Here is a 21,102-nt window from a genome sequence, read left to right on the forward strand (position 1 = left end):
CATTTGCTTTGGTTTTACAGTACAAACATGAGAGAGTTAGGCAGCATTTCATATAGAACCAGCAAATTAGGGGTGGTTAAAACTGAACCTATAAAAATTGAGGCTTGAAGCAGTTTTTCGCTGCAGGGTTACATCAGCTTCCTCCTGCCTTCACAAAAAGGACATCATTCAGCCAATGAACCAAATATTGATTCAGCAGTCTGTTTTGCCTCCTTCCACCCAACAACCCACCCACAATTCAGGTAGGCTGACCACTTTTTAAAAATCAACTAAAATGTTAAATATACATGTAAACTTATCAAGCAGGACCAGTTTTTAAAACACTGCAAAATTACCCTAGGGGATTGGGAAGAGGGAAAGATATGGATCATTATCAATTACTGACAGGAACATTCAGCAGATCTGGTAATTGACACATATGCCCTGGTGACACCCAAACTGGATAACTGGAACACGCTCTGCATACAGTGTCCTCTGAAACCCTTTTGGAAATTTAAACTGGTGCAAAATGGTTTCTGGAGTCTACTTTACTGATCACCTCACTCCAGTTTTGTTGCAGCAGCTCCCAGTGTTTTCCCAAGCACAATTCAGTCTGCTGGTTCTTGCCTATAAAGCCCTAAACCATTGATGAGGAAGCTGTGGCCCTCCAGATGTTGTAGACTCCTACCATTCCTGACTACTGGCCATTCTGGGTGGACCAAAGGAAAATGGGAGTCCAACAACATCTAGAGGACCACAACCCCCACCCACCACCTCAGCCCTAAACTCTTTGGGAACAGGATATCTGAAGGTCTGCCTCCTCCCATATGATCCTGATCACCTGCTGAATTCAACACTGGAGGTCCTGCTATATGTTCCAACATTTTCTGGAGCACAGTTGGTTGGGATACTTTTCTACTGCAGCACCCAGATCATGGAACTCTCGTCCTTATAAGCTTCAGGCACGTTACTTTGCTGAACTTTTGATTTCATTTAATGTTTCTCTCTCTCTCTCTGATTTAAAAACTCATCTTGATCTATATACTATTTTTTTAGGGATTCTGGAAATGCTTTTATTAATGTTTAGTAATTTTATAAGTTGCTTTGGATTTATTTATGAAGAACAGTAGGGCTAAGCTAGCTGTGGAAAAATGCAGGACTTGTCCTTCTCCAGTACAATCCTGCAGAGACGTTAGTACAAAGGAGGTCAATGTTCTTCTACATCAGCTTGACTGATGAAATAATTTACACCTTCATACACCACTGGAAGGGCTCAAGGTAATGGGTAGGCACCACCAGACTAAAGCAACACAGCATGTGCCATTAATGGCTGTGAAGGATCTAAACCATCTTACCTGCTTAGCTGCTTCCACCTCTGGAAGAAGTCTTGAGCGGCCATTTCTGTAGGCTGGAAAAATTTGTTCAGTGTGATGGGAAGCTTCACAGAAATGTTTTGCAACGTTCCTCCATATCTGAAACATGCAAACAGCAACAATTTCAATCTTTGAGGACCCTTGAGCATTAGGAAACAGTTGCCACAGGTTGGTTTTTTTTAAAATAGTCTTCAAAGCATATAGACACAGGTGCCTGTTGAATTAAAACTCCACCCCAAAATGTGGTTCCCCGCCCTAATCGTTCGGTTTCATTTGTTTAGAAAGCAGTCCTTACTTAAACCCAACACATATAGACCCAAATTAAGAGTTGTACCTGAACTGAATATTTAGGGCTGGTGCTTCCATGAAGTCCGATATGCACTCAATGTTTACTATCTGCTGCACCTGAGCACCTCCCTCCACAGTGGGATCAACTGGTTTCGTCTGCAAATTCAGGCGTGGCAGGTTAAGGAAACAGGCTATTTGGCTAACTTAATATTGGGAAAGTGCTGCCATAAAGTCGCAAATACCCAAACTAAAACATGAGACATTGATTACAAGACTGTGATTTAAGTGCATGGGGGGGGGGGGGATGCAAATAAATCACAGCCGCAAGGGAGCCTGAGCAGCACCAGGACTGCAGGGGGTGGAGGGGTGCATTTTCATAGGTTCGTGGAGTAGAAAGGGACTTGGAAGTCATCTAAGCCCAACCCCTTGCTCCTTCCAGGATGCAACCACAGCATCTCAGGACCCAGACAGATGACCATTAAGCCATTGTTTAAACAGCTCCAGAGGAGGAGATCCCATCACCTCCCAGGGAAGCCTTCTGCACTGTTGAATATATAGTTCTTGGCATTAGGAAGTTTCTCTTTAAATGGTTTAGCCAAAACCTGCTTCCCTGCCATTTCCAATCATTGGTTCTAGACTAGCTCTCCAGAGCAGCAGAAAGCAAGCCTGCTCCATCTTTGGTGCAACAGCCCTTCAGATATTTGAAAGCAGCTTTGGTGTCTCTCTTTAACCTCCTCTTCAAATTGAAAAATCAGGCATGCACCTACTCACATACCCTGCTCTTTGCATCAAGAGGGAAGCCTCCTGACACAAACAACAGTTTGCGGGGTGCATTTTGCCAGAATCACAGCAGCGGATAGGAAACATTATCTCTATCTCCTGAACTCCCCATGGTGCTCACGATCCCCTGCAGCAGCTATTTAATATTTTTCCCAAAATGCATATTAAATTGCATTCATAATAATAATCATAACATACAGGTATTTTAGAATCTAAAAAAAAGTCAGGTTTGCATGACAGCTATCTTCAAGAGTAACGTGACAACATTTGAGAGACAGAACATTTTGGGGGATCCCTTGACAATAGAGGGGCAGCCACAGGCTCCATAAACATTGTCATTTAAACAAATAATTTAAAACCAAGGAACTCTGCCTGCATAATGCCTAGTACTTAATTCGTTCCGGAGGTCTGTTCTTAACCTGAAACCGTTAACCTGAGGTACCACTTTTGCTAATGGGGCCTCCCACTGCCGCCACACGATTTCTGTTCTCATCCTGAGGTAAAGTTGTTAATCTGAGGTACTACTACAGGGTTAGCGGAGTCTGTAGCCTGAAGTGTTTGTAACCCAAGGTACCACTTTAAAGAGAAGGGATTTTCTTTTCTAGGTCAAACACAGAACCAGTCTACCTTCCTGACATGATTATCCTTAAATCACCTTTCCCTATACAGTGGTGGCTCGCAAGATGAAAATAATCCGTTCCGTGAGTCTCTTCGTCTAGCGGTTTTTTCGTCTTGCAAAGCAACCCTATTAGCAGCTTAGCGGATTAGCGCTATTAGCGGTTTAGCGGCTTAGCGGCTATTAAAGGCTTAGCGGCTTAGCGGCTAAAAGGCTATTAGCGGCTTAGCGGCTTAGAAAAAGGGGGGGGGGAGCAGAAAAAAATCGCTTTTCGTCTTGTGAAGCAAACCCATAGGGAAATTTGTCTTGCCAAGCAACTCAAAAACGGAAAACCCTTTCGTCTAGCGGGTTTTTCGTCTTGCGAGGCATTCGTCTTGCGGGGCACCACTGTATTGTGGTCCCCCAAGAAATGCAATGAACACTTCTGCCCAATGTTCTCCGATTCTTCCTACTAAACTGCAGTCCCTGCAGCATACAGTCTGATTCCTGTGCTTAAGAACAATATTTATTTCTCTTGTTAGAGATATCAAGTGGCAAAAGGATATTAGCCTGGAGTTCATCTGAACAGATTAGCGCTGGAGTAAAATTCAAAAATTGTGTTGAAGTCTTGTTCCCATAAAATATGAACATCCGACCTGCAAAGAAACAAGGCAACACTTATGAGTGTTTTATTTAAACCACCACCCAAGCCTACTTAAGCTTGAAAAGGAATTAATTATAATATGCAGGGCTTTTCTTACATTCTTACAAAGGCCCAGCAATATTTCATTAGGGGCCCAAACATGACACTTCTTACAAAAATAGGACCTAAGGTAATACTGTAGAATGCAGTTTATCATAACCTGTGTTGTTCTTACCCAAGTTCTGCCGAAATTCAGATTTCAAACCAATCTGTAGCAACTGATTCTCAAATAAGACTCCATTATTTTTGCAAACAAACCTAGAAAAAGAGAAGCAGGCACAATATAGGAATTGTGTTTTAGATAAATCACATGTTGTTACCAACTGCTTTAGATAGAAAGGATGCAGACAGATATCTGTGCACCCAGGAATATTAGAAGAAATCAAGAAGAAGCAAGAACCAAGATAGAATCAAAATCAAGAAGTAAGCTGTAAGTCACATAGTCCTTGCAAAATTTGCTTTATTCCTCAACTATTCCAAGCTGCCCCAATCACAGAAACATTGGGGGGAAGGGTTAAGGAGCCACAACATCCATGCTCTGAGGACTGGGCAACTAGTAGGAGCAAAAGACTGAAGTTTGAAAGACATGACAATATCCCCTAGGGCATCTTAGAAACATTAAAATGGCATATCACTTGCTTGGTGCCATTCTAAGTATTAACTATTGCCAAGTTGGGGTAGGCATGGTGTTTTCTCTTCCAGCTAAGACTAATTAGCTCAGGCTTCAAACATCAATTACTTACCAACGCAATGAATCAAAAGACAGACAGCAATGCATTATGAAGAGCTTTAGATTATGGTGGTTGCCAAATTGTGGTTGCCCAAGGCAAAGGATTGTATTAGGTATTAGGTAAATTATGTGGGTTAGACCAGTGGGAGAAACAGTACAAACTAGCTATGGTCTGGAGATCTACTAAGTGACCTTGGACAAAACATGCAGCCTCAGTATTTCTTCTGTAAAATAGGATCGACAGCCTAGCTCACGGGAATGCTATGAGTGTGTAGACCTTGCAAACTGCTTTACAAAATGCACAACAAATAACAGCATTTGCGTTACTTTAGTTTAGTAAGAGTTTAGGACCCAGGCACAGTCTTGGTTCTTACTTCACTATTTTTCCTGAAGGAAAGACTAGACATTTTAGCACACTGTAAGAGCCAAAGCCTCAATATTTGATTCCTTTGAATACTCATCAACACTGCAGAGCTCTATCCCAGAATATGCTGCATGTTGACTGCCAGAGAGTATCATAGGGCGGATTCACAAATACACACGTGTGTGTGTGTGTGTGTGTGTGTGTGTGTGTGTGTGTGTGTGTGACACTCAGCCTCCAGATGCAGGATGTGTGAAATGACAATGCTGCATTGTATTTAAAGAGATAGTTGTGTGAGGACTCCCTCATACCTGCATGTTCACCACTTGACTACAATATCAAGTAGAACCAGCCCACAGCTTTTGCAATTAGGCAACATGTAAACTTTGAAAACATTTGATCTATAATTACTGAGATCCAAAGCAATTGATGCCAGCTTCCATTACAAGCAATTCTATTGCCTTTCTTACACTCTCAAAAAGCTTGCTACTTTTCAGTTACCTTCCTGGATTACATTAAAAAAACTGGATAGGAAGATAAAGAGATTGTTCTCCCTATGACGATTCACATGCACATTTTGATCACGCCTGCTCCAAGGCAGATCATACTCAGGCCAGAACAAGCAGCAACAAGTAAAATCATTTGAAATGATGTGCTTTTTTTAAAAAAGTAAAAAGTTGTACTAGTTGCCCAGTCCTGCAAGGATTTAGTATTGCTTACGTGTGAAAAAGCTCATCAGCATCATGCACAGCATCAGCTGGTTCCTCAGAAACCACCTGCTCATTTGAAGATAGGTCAGGACTAAAGTGAAGCAGCAGAAAGAGACGAAAAGAGAAGAGAAAAGAAGAGAAGAGGCAGCACACAGAAAGGGAGAGGTTAGTTAGTAAGGAAAGGAAAACTTAGGGAGGAGGAAAAATCCCTCCTCCCAACTCCATTAACAGCACTATCTTAGACCTACTTAGTGAAAAAGAAGTCCCATCGTTCAGCCCAGACACTGAGGTCCAGCTCCAAGGGCCTTCTGCTGGTTCCCTCACTGCGAGAAGTGATGTTACAGGGAACCAGGCAGAGGGCCTTATTGGTAGTGGCGCCCACCCTGTCAACGCCCTCCCATCAGATGTCAAGGAAATAAACAACTATCCGACTTTTAGAAGACATCTGAAGGCAGACCTGTTTAGGGAAGTTTTTAATGCCTGATGTTTTAGTATGTTATGATATATGCTGTGAGCTGCTCAGAGTAGCTGGGAAAGCCCAGCCAGATGGGATGGGCGGGGCATAAATAATAAAATTATTATTATTATTAATGGCTGTTACTCCCAAGTAAGTGGGTACAGGGCTGCAGCATAAGAGCAGCATTTTCAATAGCTTATAAGAAAGACTCAGTGGGTTGTAACCAACAGTGTTTGGGCACAAGCGGAACAGGGCTATGCTAGTCATGTGAATGGGAAGGTTAAGTCCTGATGCAGAAGTGGAAGTCCATTCAAGCAATGTTGGGATTCCGATCTATAGATACACTAAATCTAAAATTTGCTTGCACACACAATCCTGAATTATTGAGCACAAAGAAACTCAAGTAACAATTTGAGAGAATTTCCCCCCCTTGATGGTATTTATGTACTCTTATCAAATACCCCAGTTCTTGAAATGGCTTTGCTCAAGGTTGTCCACTACGTTGCAACTTTGCAGCACTCTTCTGAGTTATGGATAGAGCTTGACATTTGTCTTCAAGCATTTTCAAGTTTTTCTACACTGCCTTTTAAGACAACGGTTTAAATGTTTAAAATAAATAAAGACAACTCCCAAACTCAGGCTGCAACACTGCAGGATTGGACTAAGAACTTTATGTGAAGGTGCTGGCAAGTGCAAAACTGCAAGTGGGCACTTGTTGAATCAAGAGACCTGACCAGTGATGTTTCATAAAGCTACCAGTACTTGATTTAACGGACAGAGAAGGAATGTCATCAGTTTGGTGTGTTTTTTAAAAGGGGGGGGGGTTCACACATGCAACAGGAGAAACTACCAAACTAGAGCAAAATACTGCTGTCCCCACATCAAAATATTTTGATTGTATTCATCCTTTTATTATTATTTATTACTATTAATCAGATATTTAATTAATACCATTATGATTTTTCTCATTGCCATGCATGCACTTACCCTAAAGGAAGGGTGATCAACTTGTGGCTGGTGGGCCAGGTCTGGCCCTCCATGAAATTTTATTTGTTTGCAGCCCTATCCAATTCTACAATCAAGAGAATTCAGCCACAGAGAGAAAAATGCTTTCCAGTTATATGGAAGAGATATTTAAGATTTACAGGAAAGTGACATCCAGTGCCCAGACTACTATGTGATGAATAAGATGTCTTCCCCCAAAATAAAAAAGTGTGGCCAATCCTAGCAAGGCGAATAGTGTCATACATGAGTTAAGATGACTTGCCAATCTCTCTCAGTGAAACATGCAAGAAGGGAACCTGGTAGTAGCTGGGAAAGAGAAAGGGGGAACAATTGCTTCCCACCACTCCTATGATGCTTAGATTTATCATGTACCTTGCAAAGTTATCTTCAGAACCTGGAGCTAGAGATGCGGGAGCCGCAGAGGTGTCCGAAAACACATCTACCAACAAGCTGCCACTAGATGCTGGGGCTGGAACAGAGTTTGTCGTGGGGGCTGTGCCAAGTCCTAAAAGGTCTGCTGAAGGAGATGGAGTAGACTGTAAGAGACAACAGGAAAGTTCTGTGATTAAAGCATGTCTGCTGATAAGATACAAACGGGGCCAAGGCCCCAGCTCACTTTCCCCAGCCAACGTGAAGTTCTTTCATTAAGAAAACTGTGTCATTCATCACATTAATTTGATTTCGCAATAACATCCCATTCCTTGACCCACAAAGCATTTAACGTTATCAGAAAAGGAGACAGCAAATCAATTTGAACATGGCATGAAAACGTGGGCAGACGAGCAGTTATCACAGGTATAAGATCTAAAGGGGAAAGGAACTTGCTGAGGAGGAAAGGTCATAAGAAGAGGAAGCCTGGGATGTTGCTGTGTCTCTTGCAACCCACTCCTGGATTCTCAGTATACTTTTCCTCTCAGGAGTAAACTCACAGGCTTCTTACATTTTGATTTTTAGTCCCAGAGAGATTAACAGGAGTACCCATGACTGAAAGCCACCTCATCAAGAATAGCCCAGTGTCACTCCATTAAATCAACATGGTCACATTGTTAGACTGGGAATAAGACCCACCTATCTGTGTACGTATAATATTTATATTTATAAAAATATTTATAGACCACCCTCTTATATAAAATCTCAGGGTACAACAAGGTTTATAAATATATATATAAAATACCATTTTAAAAAAATACAAAATGATGATAAAAATGGCCCACTCATCTGAAAAGCTTAAACCACGGAACAGGCCTGTCGACACAAAGAAGTCTTCAAGAGACACCTGGAGGTTAGCAGTGAGGCTACCTGTTGTATTTCTGCTGGAAGAATATTCCACAGCTGGGGACTGGAAGCCTGCCTGACTTCTAGTTAAAGCCCACTGGGCTTCCGAAACACAAGGGAAAACTAACTGTGATCTTTTGGATGATATCAGTGATTGAGCTAAGATATACGGGCCCAGGCAGTCGCAAGGTAACCCTGACCCAAGTTGTTCTGGGGTTTAGATCTCAATACAAGAAACTGGCCCAGTGGCATGGCATGACCAAAATGTATAGAAAAACGACTGAGAAAATATCTAACCCAGCCATTCATAAAGCAAATTAATTTGTATTTTGAAGCGTATCCAAATTGGCCTTTCCTTGTTGCCAGGGTACCAGTATAGTTAAGGTCTGGAAGGAGACCTCTCCACTAGTGTTATATGCAGACATTCCATTTCCCTTATAATCAACCTGGCTTCAAGAACTGGTATGTTACGCTGCTGAAACCAACCTACCACAGTGCTGGCATTTACAAGAGTAGCTTCTGTGCTCCCATTCACATCAGAGTTTCTCTCTTTCTTTGTCTCTTCCAAGTCAGTAACTGTGTTGGGGCCCTTTTTCTTCTTGAGCTTAGCCAGAATGGAGGACTCCCTCTCTGGAAATGGGGGCATTTCTTCCAGCACCGTTGCCTTATAGGGAAAACAAGCCATAAGAGACCAGAGCATGTATACTTGGAAGAGGTAGGAAAAAACACTGTGATTTCTTAAGGGAGGAATGGAGAATCTCTAGCCCCCCTGTTGCCACTAGTCTATAATTCCCATCAGTCTTGATCACTGGCCATGTTGGCTGGGCTGGTAGGAGTCCAACATGGAGGATCATGTTTCCCAACCTCTGTCTTAAAGTATAACCCCCACATGGTGTATGTTACATTATCCCATTTGCTACAATCAATTAACAACCCCCTTCACCCCACCCAAAAAAACCCACCAATCACAATTATGGCTGGTGTAAAAAAAGGGGGGGCAATATTTCTGGACACAGCTGCCAAGAATTAACTTCACATTCGTGTGAATACATACCAAGATGTCAGTACTTGCAATTGTACTGAGTCTCAAGTACTCAACAGCTCTTTGCTGCAGCTCAACATCAGCATTTTTCAGTTGGCTATCACTGCGCAGCACATCCTGAATAGTTGTTTTTATCTCAGGAAATAAATTCACAAATTTTATGTATGTAGACAGAAGTAGCGCTCTGGTTGGAACACTGCATAGATGGAACTTTGAGTGCAGCAGGTTGAACTGGATCAAAGGGCTGGGGTGGAAGGGAGGAAAAGAGAGGAAAAAGGAACAAGAACCAAGTCACCATTAAAACTGCGAGTTGACAATGATTTGCAGCCAATTAGAAGCCGTGCCTTGGTTTTCGAACGTTTCGGGAGTCGAACGGACTCCCAGAACGCATTAAATTCAAGAACCAAGGTACCACTGTACTTAAGTAATGAAATTTCTCTTGCCATGATCTCAGAATCCTATTTCATCCACTAGTTTACAGAATTGTTACTTTAAACACAAAGGATGGTTTTCTCTCCTCACAGCTGCATGTCCTTCTGCACACATTGAGCGCTATCCTAATAAATTCTCCATGGGCCATGTCAGACAAAAATGCGGTATCAGGGACTCCTGACTCAAGGGCCCCCCACTCTGGGAGGAGAGGAACATAGGAGGGGCAGAGCCAAAAGCTCTGGAGACATACTGGGCAAGTGAGTATGCTGGCTAGAATGACAGAAAGATCACAAATTATTATTGTAGATAGACCGTTTTAAAATTGGCTGCATAGTTATTATGCCACAGTTATTAATTCCTTGTTGCCACCCCCAGGTTCAAGAGAGTGTTTTTACCTAGATCTTGGATCCCCAGCAATCAGATTTCCAAACTCTCCCAAGATGTAGCCACCTACTTTTACCAGGTTCTCATGGCAGGCCGGTGCTTGAAGCGCCTGTTGAAGACATTTGAAGCCCATCATAAAGTTGCTAGACTCAGTAAATGCATGCACCTAAAACATTAGTGCTGATGAAGATTCAGGATTTTTTTGAATTTTTATTTGGGTGCCTCACAGTAGTGTCTACATAGGGTTTCTCCCTTCCCTCCAGGGCATCAGTGACTGTCACAACTAGAAACATGACATTGATTAGAGCAAGATTACCAGCTGAGAGACATGAGGCCTGCCTGATCTCCACTGGGTTGGAAGGAGTTTCCTTATAATCTAGGATTGGCTAGTGACTGAAGGTCTGGGGTCCCTTGGCATGCAGCTTGGTTTTCATTTGAGTATTGGTCCAGCATTGTGCATATAGGCACAGGTGAAGGGGCAAACTGGACTCACACATGGAGAGCAGGGTGGCAAGAAGTTATGAGTCTGAATCCAATAACCTACTGGTCTCTTCCAAACCGATACTAAACTGCTGGCATTATTTGGAGGATATTGTGCTGTATGTGGGGAAGATATGCTTGAACTGGAGAGAAGAGTTTACAGTCCTCCTTCTCCCCTGCACTCTGCAACAACACTTTAAACATTTAAGTAACTTCTGCCGCTCTAGGGGGAACGTTCTGTTCCATTCTGTGGTATGGACTGCTAGCTTCCTGCATCTGTACAAGCAGTACAAACACAATGGAATGAGGAAAATCTGTTTACTAGTTGCCCTCCTTTTTACTCCTGCCCAGTGTATTGGAAAAGTTGTCGTTCTTAGATGTATATCCTACTTTTTGACCAGAAATCACAAAAGGAGTTAACAGCTTTAATTAAAAATAGTAATATATTTTAAGAGAGAGAAATAAAAGAAACAGACCCAAAAGGAGATATTTGCAAGGGGAGGTGGGAAGAGAAAAGATCCCATTTTTTAAAAAAGGTTCCGAAAGTTAGCATAATACATAAATCCTTTAAAAGTGTTTGTTAGGTACTGGTCAGTCAAAGCTCTCGGAGAAGCTTTTGAAACAAACAAATCACAGCAAAGCAGGATATAATGCTGCATTTATTATTATTATTATTATTATTATTATTATTATTATTATTATTATTATTATTATTTTCCTGGCATGGCCAAGTTCTTCTCTCCTCCAAAGCCACCACTATAAGGCTAACTTAAGAGAAATAAGAATGGCAAATAACTTTTTCACGCTCAAAGCATTTTTTGCTTGTGCTATCACAACACAACAGATTAGAGGAACAGATGGAAGATTAGCTCTTAGCAGCAAGGCAGGTTTATCTCATTGTGTCAGGGAGTAGTGCAATTTGTGCAGAAAGCTGCTCAAAACAGAGGGGTCTTATCAGAAGCCTGCAGAGTGAGGATCAGTTCCAAGTACACAACTCGTGCAAGACAGCTAGTTAATCTTGACAAGAAGAAAGAAAGTGCCAACCTGGCCTTTGAGAGGGTTGGCGGCACTGGGGTGCATATGATAATGCACTCTTGACAGCAGCGGCTCCTAACAGGGAAAGAGGGCCAGGTACCCAGAGCCTAAAAGGATTATTAGCCAACCTGGATACAGCATACCTAAGTGACAGCAGTCACCCAAGTGCAAAGGTCACTTCAACTCAGTAGGAAGACAGCACCAGTTATTAACCATCCACCCTAACAGTTATAACGACAACACTTTGGCCAAGTGCTACTTCAAACTATTGAGGTGTTTATAGAAAAGTTATTTGCATCGCTAGCCAATGATAATTTCTTAGATTCAGAACTGGAATATTCCAGTCTTTCTAAATTTCATTTTTAATAAAACTATTTCAATGTAAGCATCTTTGGGCAATGTAGAGAAAGCACCAGCATTACAAATAACGAAGAGTCTTGTGCCACCTTTAAAAAACTAGCAAAATTATTATGGCATATAGGCTTTTGTGGGCTGCAGACCCCTTCATCAGATGCATTAAGTGTTATCCTGAGAGGCATATATGAGAGAGAGAAAAGAAGAATAAAGAGAAAGAGAGTAGTTAACAGAAATAAAATGCAGGGAAGTGCAGGCAGTAATAATTGTGTAATTATCTGTGGCATTCACAAGACAGTTTATCAAAGTTTATTGGCCCCTTGGCATCATCATCCATCATTCATTCTTCCTCATTCTAGGCAACCACTGCCTCATCCACTAAGGAGTGCGGTTTACACAAATTTTCACATGGAACAATTCTCTCCCCCCCCCCCCCCAGTGCCTCAAAAACTTTTCCCAATTCAAACTTTAGTCTAGCTTCATGTCTATTTTCATTGAGACAAGGATTTCTCCATGTAAGTAATACACCATTAGTACAATGAAAAAGTCATACCCTGTGGGTCTATTGCTAAAACTGAAATTAAGGGAAGGGACAAGGCAAAGTTACAGAGCTGCAGAAGTGTCAGAAGCAAGTAAGAAAAGAGCATAAGCAGAAAATGCCAGCAAAGAGGAATGATGAAAGAAGTCAAACATCCACCTGGACCAGAATTATTCTTTACCACTTGGCTTTCATTACTAGTTTACAGTGAGATGCTGGAAGAAAAAGGCTTCCAAACAATAATTATGTCTTACCTCAAAGACTGTCTTTGCTGCATACCCTTGCACATCATCTCTGTTAATTACAATCTGGATGACTCTGTACCACACCTCTTCACTGACATAGTCTCCAGCGATTCGAATCAAATTCAAGATGGTGTCCACATACCAAGTGTAGTCCACGGCATATTTCTCAGCTAAAATCGCAACCTTCAGCACCTGAGCAAACACACACAACACCAACTTATGAAGCAACTTCATTCAAACAATGAATTTCTACAGCATTTAACACCTATCCCTTCAAAAAAAATAAAGGAAAACTAAACGCAGCACTGTTCCTACATCTCTCATTTCATCCAAACTAGTTACTATAAATACCCTCCTTAGTACAACGTATCCAATATTGATTAATACCTTAAACAAATGTAAAAGGGTGATCCAGAGACAATATATTTTAGGATCAACTGAAGTAAAAGCAAAGCACATTTTACTGTGATTAGACTGATCATATACAGTTTAATAAACCTAATGCAAGAAATTCTGCCATCTACTTTAAACAGCAACCAAAAGATTGTCACCTGTGGCACCTTAAAATAAATTTATTATGGCTACTCCTCTAGAAGTCAGCACAGAGGTGACGAGATACTGGAATTAGCATTTGTACATAGTAGTCACACTGAAATTGTCAGATGCTATGTTTATCTTAGCAAAAGTTGATGTCATCTTGCAGCTCTAAATTTATAGCAGCACTCAACTGTGAAGACAGCTCAGATTATTATTATTATTACTTACAATTTCTTCTCTAATAGAATAATCAGCTGTTTCCAGGTAATTCAGCATTTCAGCTACAATTTGCTGGGCGTTGCTTCGGTCACACATGGCATACAGGAGGTCCACCGCTCTTTGTCGCACACTTACATCCCTCTCTGTCTGCAAAGGACATCACAATGATAAAAGATCAACACAAAGGGAGAGATTTGGGGAAACAACAATTAAGACGTGTCCAAATTTTTAAGCAGACTATCGCAGTGCCCATGCTACAGATACTAGCGCCTGAATTGCACCTAGAATCAGTACCAGGCGGCATTTGTTTCGAAGTCAATAATCCTAAACAGCATTTATAACAAGAAACAAGATACTTGGCTTCATCCCAATTGGGGTCAAAGCCAGGAAAACAATTTTAAGTGGAATGATTATTTATTAAATATTACTAATTAAGAGTCGTGGATCAAGGGAAGGATAACCATGTAATGAATGACACCAAGACATTCACCCCACCCCACCCCCGGCTGTACCCACACAAGACTCCTCAGTAGGGGGCCAACAAACTATGCAAGAAAAGTAGCAGTAACGCAGAGTTGGGGAGCTTGAGGTCTCCCAAATACTGGCTGGGTCTCATGGGAGTTTTTAGTTCAGCAACATACGGAAGGCTACATGTTCTCCAGCCTTGGGGCAATGGCTAGTAGTAGCTCAATCTAGGGTCCCTCCAGGGTGTCTCCCTGGTGCCACAAAGCCTCTGAGCCCTAAGTGGAGAGAGTGGCTTGTCACATATTTGTCAGAAGGTGGGTGCTGAGATCTAAGGGAAGAAGGTAGAAGTGTTGACACTCTACCCTACTTCCTCTTCCAGCTCTATATGCTTTTTATGGTCCAGATGAATTCTACAGGATCCAACTTTTACCCAAATCCCTTGGAAAAGCAAAAAAAATTGCACACACGGACACTTTCTTACTCATGGGGAGGAGCTAATCTGGGAGACAGAAACGATAAGTGAGCAGCGTGGGTGGCATCCACAGCACTTGCTCAAAAATCCAAATGATATCATGGACCCCAAAAAAGATTGGTGGCCCCTGCTTTATACTTTGACTAGAAAGTATTAAGAACTAGACTGTGGTGACGTTGATGCATCCAAGGGCACCATGAACTGCAGGAAGGAACGGGTCAGAAAAGAACAAGGATCCAGATACAGGAGGTAGCGGTGAGACCCACCAACTACTGTATTGGGTCTCTTCCCTGTGGGACGGTGATCCCCTTCCAGGGTTGCTGTACATTAATTTTAGTGGCAAGGGCAAGAGGTTAAAGCCAAGTCCAGCTCTAGCTGCATGGCGATAGTCACTCATTTGGGAGGAAAACAGAGAAAGAAAATTAAGCATCCTTCAGTAGAAACCTTAATCCATTCTTTCTCTTCAGCTAGGTGCTTTTCTCTGGTATCCTCCTCACCTCCAGCATCCTCAGAGGCATCGTCATTCCCCTCAATTGCCCTCTGTCCTTCTAACCAACACTCCCTTGTTCAACATGTTAAATCCCAGGACAGTGGCACGTGATTCAGGCTGCAGTTCAAGCACAGGCCCACTTATAGATGTGAAGCCTCTCTTTATCGTTCATTATGTTTTAAAGAGCTTCCAATGAAGAGACCACTCCACATCCTTTTTATTGCATGAAGAAAACTCTTGCATGAAGAAAACTCAGCAAGCCCACACAGATACATGGTTTGGTTTTGCTTTGTTTTTTAAAAAATCAAGTCCAAATTTCAGGTTAATACACAGATCCAATAGTTACCTTCAGTGCATTGATAACTGTTTCTATGTGCGTTTTCACGGCCTCGTGTGAAAACTCAGAGCTTGCAAGCGTGCACATGCTTTCCAGTGCTAGGTACCGAAGATTAGTTTCCCGGTGCTGCAAGAACTGGCCTAACTGATTACAGGCACGGACAAGCAGGTTTGGCTCACTAGGCAGAAGAGAGTGTGTGGGAAAGGTAAAAAAGAAAAAGAAAAGACAGAATTTGGGTGAGGAAAGTGCATCGAGGAAAACATTAATAAGAGTTAGGTACCAAGAGGTACCTTCACTACAGGAGCTTCAAAACTGCAGCTAATACCTTTTGGAGGGTTAGTAGCAGCACAGCTACATATTGCAGGAAGTAATTAAAATTCTATTTTAGGTAATTAAGATTCTATTTTAAAAGCTGGAAGCTTATCAGGAGCTTTGCAGAGTCTGGGATCCTGCCGTGTCCCGATAACACAATGGTGGCCTCAGGTACAGTTCTTATAATAGAGGGAAGGCATAGTGACCTCTCACACGGCTCCTGAAATGTGTAATTGATGCAACGATGTGGGAGGGGCCAAGAATACTGTGACTGGAAGAGAGCCATCCTGCATCGAGGGATTTCAGCCTTTGGTTGAAGTAGTAACATCAGCCCGTCTTGCATCGTATGTTACCTACAGCAGCATAGGAAGCAACCTCTCCCCATTAACAGAGGAATAAAGCCAAACTATACAAGTAACAGTCTGCAAGGGGGAATAGGTTGCATAGAACATACCATAGATTTTAGCCAAGAATATAAAATAAATGCTTGTAGCAGCTTATAAAACAATGTTATCAGTTGTGCTATTCTAGTGGCAGCAAGGAGGTTTCAGTAGAATACACACACACACACACACACACACACACACACACAGTATTTTTAGCCAATTTCAAAGATTTACATGCTCTCAAGTGAAGGACTGAAAGGAATCATAGCTATTATTTGTCTTTTTTTAAAAAAAAGGTGGGTTTTTTTCATTTTTAAAAGACGTAAGACACAGTGTGATGCACACTGCATATGGGAAGGAAGGAATGCAACGTACATCACTGAATTCATCTTCAGATTGTCTGCTTGTTGTCATATCCATTGTACACACCTCCCCCAATGTCTGAACTTACAGCCCAAACATCTGCAGGGAGGGGGCCCATGTACATAGAACTGTATGCACAAAGGCTTTCACGGAATCTGGAACCCTCGACTCCCCTGACATCAGAGGAGTTGTGCAGACATCAGGGGGAGGGGGACACATCCAATGTCAGGGATTAGGCTACTTGGTGTAGCCCAACTCCTTATTCCCATGTTGTTCAACACAGGAGCAAAGGCAAGCCCAGGTAGGGCTAAAACAGGAGAGTGTGGGAGACTTGCGTGTGGAATCAGGTGCTCGTGCATCCTTAATACATGGCAGGGCAGAGGGAGGATAGGAGGATAGTATCAAACACTACCCCTGAAAACTTCTCAAGTCAACCTTCACCTCCAAGGCACCCTCCAGATGCTTTGGGCTATAACTCATATTGGCTGGGGTTGATGGGAGTTGTAGGCCAAAACATCTGGAAGGCATCAGGTAAACAAAGGCCAATAGAAGTCATTTTATCCCAGTAGAGCTCCAAAACTGGACAATTTGGATGGAGGATGGGATTATTCAGGGGGTGAAGTCTCTCCTTCCACCCCAATGTGCATGTACTACACAATCCACTGTTAGGAAATGCATGGGACATTGACTGGGTCCTGCCAGTATCCTGTTTAGTTGAGCCAAGCAACTCTCAGCCGTAAGTTTTTAAATGGTCTTAAGGTGAGGAAGGACTTCAGTAGTACATTTAGCAAGGTTACAAACTTACAACACATGGGTAATGCTAAAGTCCAGAACAAAAACTACTCCCATAATTGTTTTTCACTCAGGAGCTGCTCAGACATTTGCCAGAATGACCGTGGAAAAAGTACATACTGTACCCTCTTTCAGAGAACAGAAGAATACAAAATTAGTATATACTTTCTCAGAAACCACACATTTAGGACAATAGAACTGATGCTCACATCTCAAACTGTTACTGCCAGCCATGCATTATGAATGCCAAACTTACCTATCATGGTGGATAATTAAACTAATTGCCTCAAATAGCACTGCATTCTTCGCATTTGAATGCTGTACTTTCTTGGATTTTGGAGGTTCTTGAGCTTTGTTAAGAATAGTTTCCAGACACTCGGTGAGACGACCTCTTGCTGAAGGATCTTCTGGGAGAAATAGAATGGTTAGGCAAGATCACCAGGCAATTTTGACAGCCTTTACTATCAAACCATTAAATGCCCATTAGATGGCATTGTTTCTCCAGTTTCAGAAAGCTGCATATGGCACCAGCATTTTGGTTCTGCAAAGTTAGTTGTTTATCCTTCGATCATTACAGAATCACTGATATGAAAGAGCCAAGTACCGAAAATTAAACCAAAGACCACTACATGGGTTATTCAGTTATCAAGTTTGATTTGATTATGGTGTTGCCAGAACATTTGCTCATGGTTTCAACATAATTAGATAATTAGATTGAAACCATAGTTAGAAATACTGGGAATATTATGCCTGCAGCAGACTTAGCAGTGGGGTTCATTATTTGAACCCCCCCCCCCCCCTCTCTCTCTCTGCAAACATGTGCTGTTTTAGTGCAAATGGCTTTTCTCCTGCGTAAGCAAAGTGTGAAAGCAGAGTGATTGCAATTACTTTACCTGGGGGTGGGTAGCACTGCAGCAGCCTTAGAAGCTTCACAGATAACCACGGCGCTGGGACAAAGTAATAGGTATAATCCTGAAGATCAGTCGATGCAGACGTCACAATCTGCAAGACAAGAACTGTTATTTCCCTGTGGCGCTTTGTCCAGCTTAATTGATAATAATAATAAGCCATAGTAAAAAGATGCTGAACCTTAAAAAACGCAAGACAAGGCCCATGAGGGAAAAGACTGAGTAAGGCAATGTGGAGGGCTTGTCAGGGAGCTCAAAGACAAGCAAGCAGCCACTAGAGAAGAAACGTAGAGGGGGAAATATGCTAGAGATCGGCAAGATCATGAATATGTTGGAAGAAGATGGAAAGTCATAAGAAAGGCTCTGCTGGATTAGACCAAAGCTCCATCTTGTCTAGCATCCTGTTCTCAACCAGATTCCCATGGGCAGATTGCAAGCAGAACATGAATGTATCACCAGTAGTTGCTAGTTAGTTACATCATAACAACAACTAGTTCACATAATAGTAGAACAAAGGAACAATAGATTGGAATGAGCACACAAGTGCTACAATTCATCATTTGTATAAACTTCAAGTTCCTATTTCAATAGCAATTTAACGGGAGTGGGAAGGAACCTGGCAGCACAAGAGAGATTATCAGTGATTGCCAGTCACTTGTCTGAGGACAGACCAACAACTCAAAGCAGGAAGTGAGAGACTGTAGCTGCAAGCTCTCCATTACAGCTCTGTGTGATCATATATGCCCTCAGCAAGCAACCCCAACAAATCTCTGTTGCAGGAGGCTGGGTTGACTCAGGAAGGCTGTTAATTTGTTCTTCTGAATGATGAATGGGCCAGGATGATGGGAGCATTTCCACAAGGGAAGACAACAGGAAATTTGACAGAGGCAGATACAGCTGGGCAGAAGTTCTGGGCGAGGAGGAATTTAGAACGATAACGTTTTTAGACCAGACAACAAGACAGATTTTCCCAAACTCAGCTGTATCAAACCAGTGTACGGTGCTTGAATATGCCTTTTGTACTTTCTGCTGAGGGACAGCAGATTCTCAATTACATCATGCTTTTCAAGGGAAGGGCAGATAAAAGACTGTGCTTGAGATCTGCAGGAGGGGCAGGAAGGATAGAAAAAATCTGGACAGAAAGCTTTAAAATACTCTATGTTAAATTAGGGGAAATGGGGAAAACAACTGATGTCCACACTGAATATCCATGAGATTGTGGTGGAAAGGAAGAGGAAAGAAAAGAAGATAACAGTCTGCAAGAGAAAGTGAGGACTGTTTAGATTAACAATAAGGCATAAGACTATTTTGCATGGCTTGCCAGACAGAACAATCCCCTCTCCTTTCCCGTACGCTGTTCCGGGGTGTCTTGGAACAAGTTTAAATCCAGGGCTGGCCATACCATAAGGCAGAGCAAGGTAGCCACCTCAGCTGGCAGATGTTGGGTGGAGAGTGGAGAGTGGCAGCCAGAAATTAGATGACAACAATGTGTGGGCCGCATGGCCATCCATGCATCCCCTAAGCTGTCCTGCTGTCCTCAGATGTGGTGGCGGATGTTGCCCCATTGCTGGCATTCAATGGCCAGTTCCATTTACTTCTGTGTGCAGATTCTGGGATGGAAGGGTGAGTGAGATCATCATCTAGTCCTTCACCTCAGGGAGCAAAATCTTTGGCTAGCATGGCTGGGGTTCAAGTTTCCAAAGTAGCAAACCAATCATGCCACTAATCTCTAAGTGTCTACTGTCAAGAATCCATCCTGCAATGATTAGGCAGAATGCCTTGCGGAACAAGAGCTTGCTACTTGCAAACAGGCCTCAGCGGGACCTGGCTCCCTGCAGGAATTAAGTACGATGTGCAGCAGAAAACTGGTCAACTATCATCTTAAGAACTACTGCAATGGCAGCAGCCCTATCTTTGGCTACTGGCATCACAACCAGCAGCAACTCCTTTAAGTGTACAGTTGAGCAGGCATTATTGCTCAGGCATTATGGCTCAACCCAACCTGAGACAAAGCTACAGGTACATTTGCTGGGAAATATTTCTGTACTTATCTGGCCTTTGAAACTTCAGGTGACTTTCTTTTTTAATAGATTACTGTTGCTGATAATGTCATTGAGACTGTTCAGTAGTGAACCAATGAATGGAATTGCCAAACTGTACTACAAAAAAACTGACTACAAGGCCTTGATCACAGATAGCATCATTTTCTTCCTGCTCCAGTAGCTACTGAAGTGGAACCCTGGCCTTCCAAACTTCTTGCAATTAAGGAGTGGCTTTGCCTGCAAAGCCTCAAAATATTATTTACAATTTAATTTCAGCTATACCTATACAAGCGTGTTTATCTGCCATCTCCTGCACAGCTAAGATTTTTTTTTTAAGTGATTGGATCAGCCCAACACAATCACTGTGCATGAGATATTGCACAGCAAATTACATCTCTTTGCCTTCAGCTACTCTGCCTGTCAAACTATCAGAACGGCTCTCATACCAACTGCACTTCAGCTTCCCATGAGGCTAAACCAGATGGTTAATCTAATCAGCCAGCTTAATTTAGTTTTAGCCTAGTTTCATTCCAGCACTTGCGTCTAAACAATAAATTGCTTACCCTGCTGAGTCTGGAGACAGCCAGAGACACGGAGGTTTTAAATTCATCTGGATTCTTTTGTGCCAGAGTGGTGATCAAACTTGTAGCAGCAGTAACCACACCCTGGAGAAAAACAGGATTACAGCTCCCTGAAATCTGTTCCAATTACTAAGCACATGCATTGTATACCAAGAGCACCATTAAGTTTCATTTATTATGCCACACATACTTTACACCACAGGGCTGTACTTTTTAACCAAAAGAGGGCAAATATCCAAGATGGTATAGCCTCCCCCACACCCCAAAATACCCCAGTTCCATTGCCATCCTCCCAGTTTCACTCCCATCGTACTTGCTCCATGAGCCTAGCATGCACTGTCTTAACTGCTGGAGGGAGTGCGAGCACCTCTATCAAAAAGAGAAATGTGTTGCTCTTCAATAAAGATAGTTAAGGTGGCAAACTGTGAGAGG

At 42.3% G+C, this 21,102-nt stretch overlaps 1 protein-coding gene across 5 annotated transcripts in view; it reads right to left on the minus strand.

Annotated features, from left to right (window-relative positions):
* The window catches only part of AP2A2 (adaptor related protein complex 2 subunit alpha 2), a 58,656-nt gene that overhangs the window by 6,004 nt on the left and 31,550 nt on the right, over positions 1-21,102 (minus strand). The window contains exons 6-20 of one of the 5 annotated variants that reach the window (XM_077931567.1): positions 20,653-20,754; positions 18,033-18,141; positions 17,396-17,546; positions 15,296-15,464; positions 13,532-13,669; positions 12,776-12,958; positions 10,126-10,223; positions 9,311-9,542; positions 8,747-8,920; positions 7,354-7,517; positions 5,530-5,610; positions 3,894-3,976; positions 3,582-3,671; positions 1,687-1,810; positions 1,335-1,451 (exon numbers count right to left, since the gene is read on the minus strand). In XM_077931567.1, coding sequence (XP_077787693.1) covers positions 1,335-1,451; positions 1,687-1,810; positions 3,582-3,671; positions 3,894-3,976; positions 5,530-5,610; positions 7,354-7,517; positions 8,747-8,920; positions 9,311-9,542; positions 10,126-10,223; positions 12,776-12,958; positions 13,532-13,669; positions 15,296-15,464; positions 17,396-17,546; positions 18,033-18,141; positions 20,653-20,754 — 2,015 coding nt within the window. Of the gene's footprint in view, positions 1-1,334; positions 1,452-1,686; positions 1,811-3,453; positions 3,672-3,893; positions 3,977-5,529; positions 5,611-7,353; positions 7,518-8,746; positions 8,921-9,310; positions 9,543-10,125; positions 10,224-12,775; positions 12,959-13,531; positions 13,670-15,295; positions 15,465-17,395; positions 17,547-18,032; positions 18,142-20,652; positions 20,755-21,102 lie in introns of those variants that run through there. The other 4 variants (XM_077931569.1, XM_077931570.1, XM_077931558.1 and 1 more) reach the window with 4 other exon arrangements.

This window comes from Podarcis muralis, chromosome 1, assembly GCF_964188315.1.
Source record: "Podarcis muralis chromosome 1, rPodMur119.hap1.1, whole genome shotgun sequence".
Lineage (NCBI taxonomy): Eukaryota > Metazoa > Chordata > Lepidosauria > Squamata > Lacertidae > Podarcis > Podarcis muralis.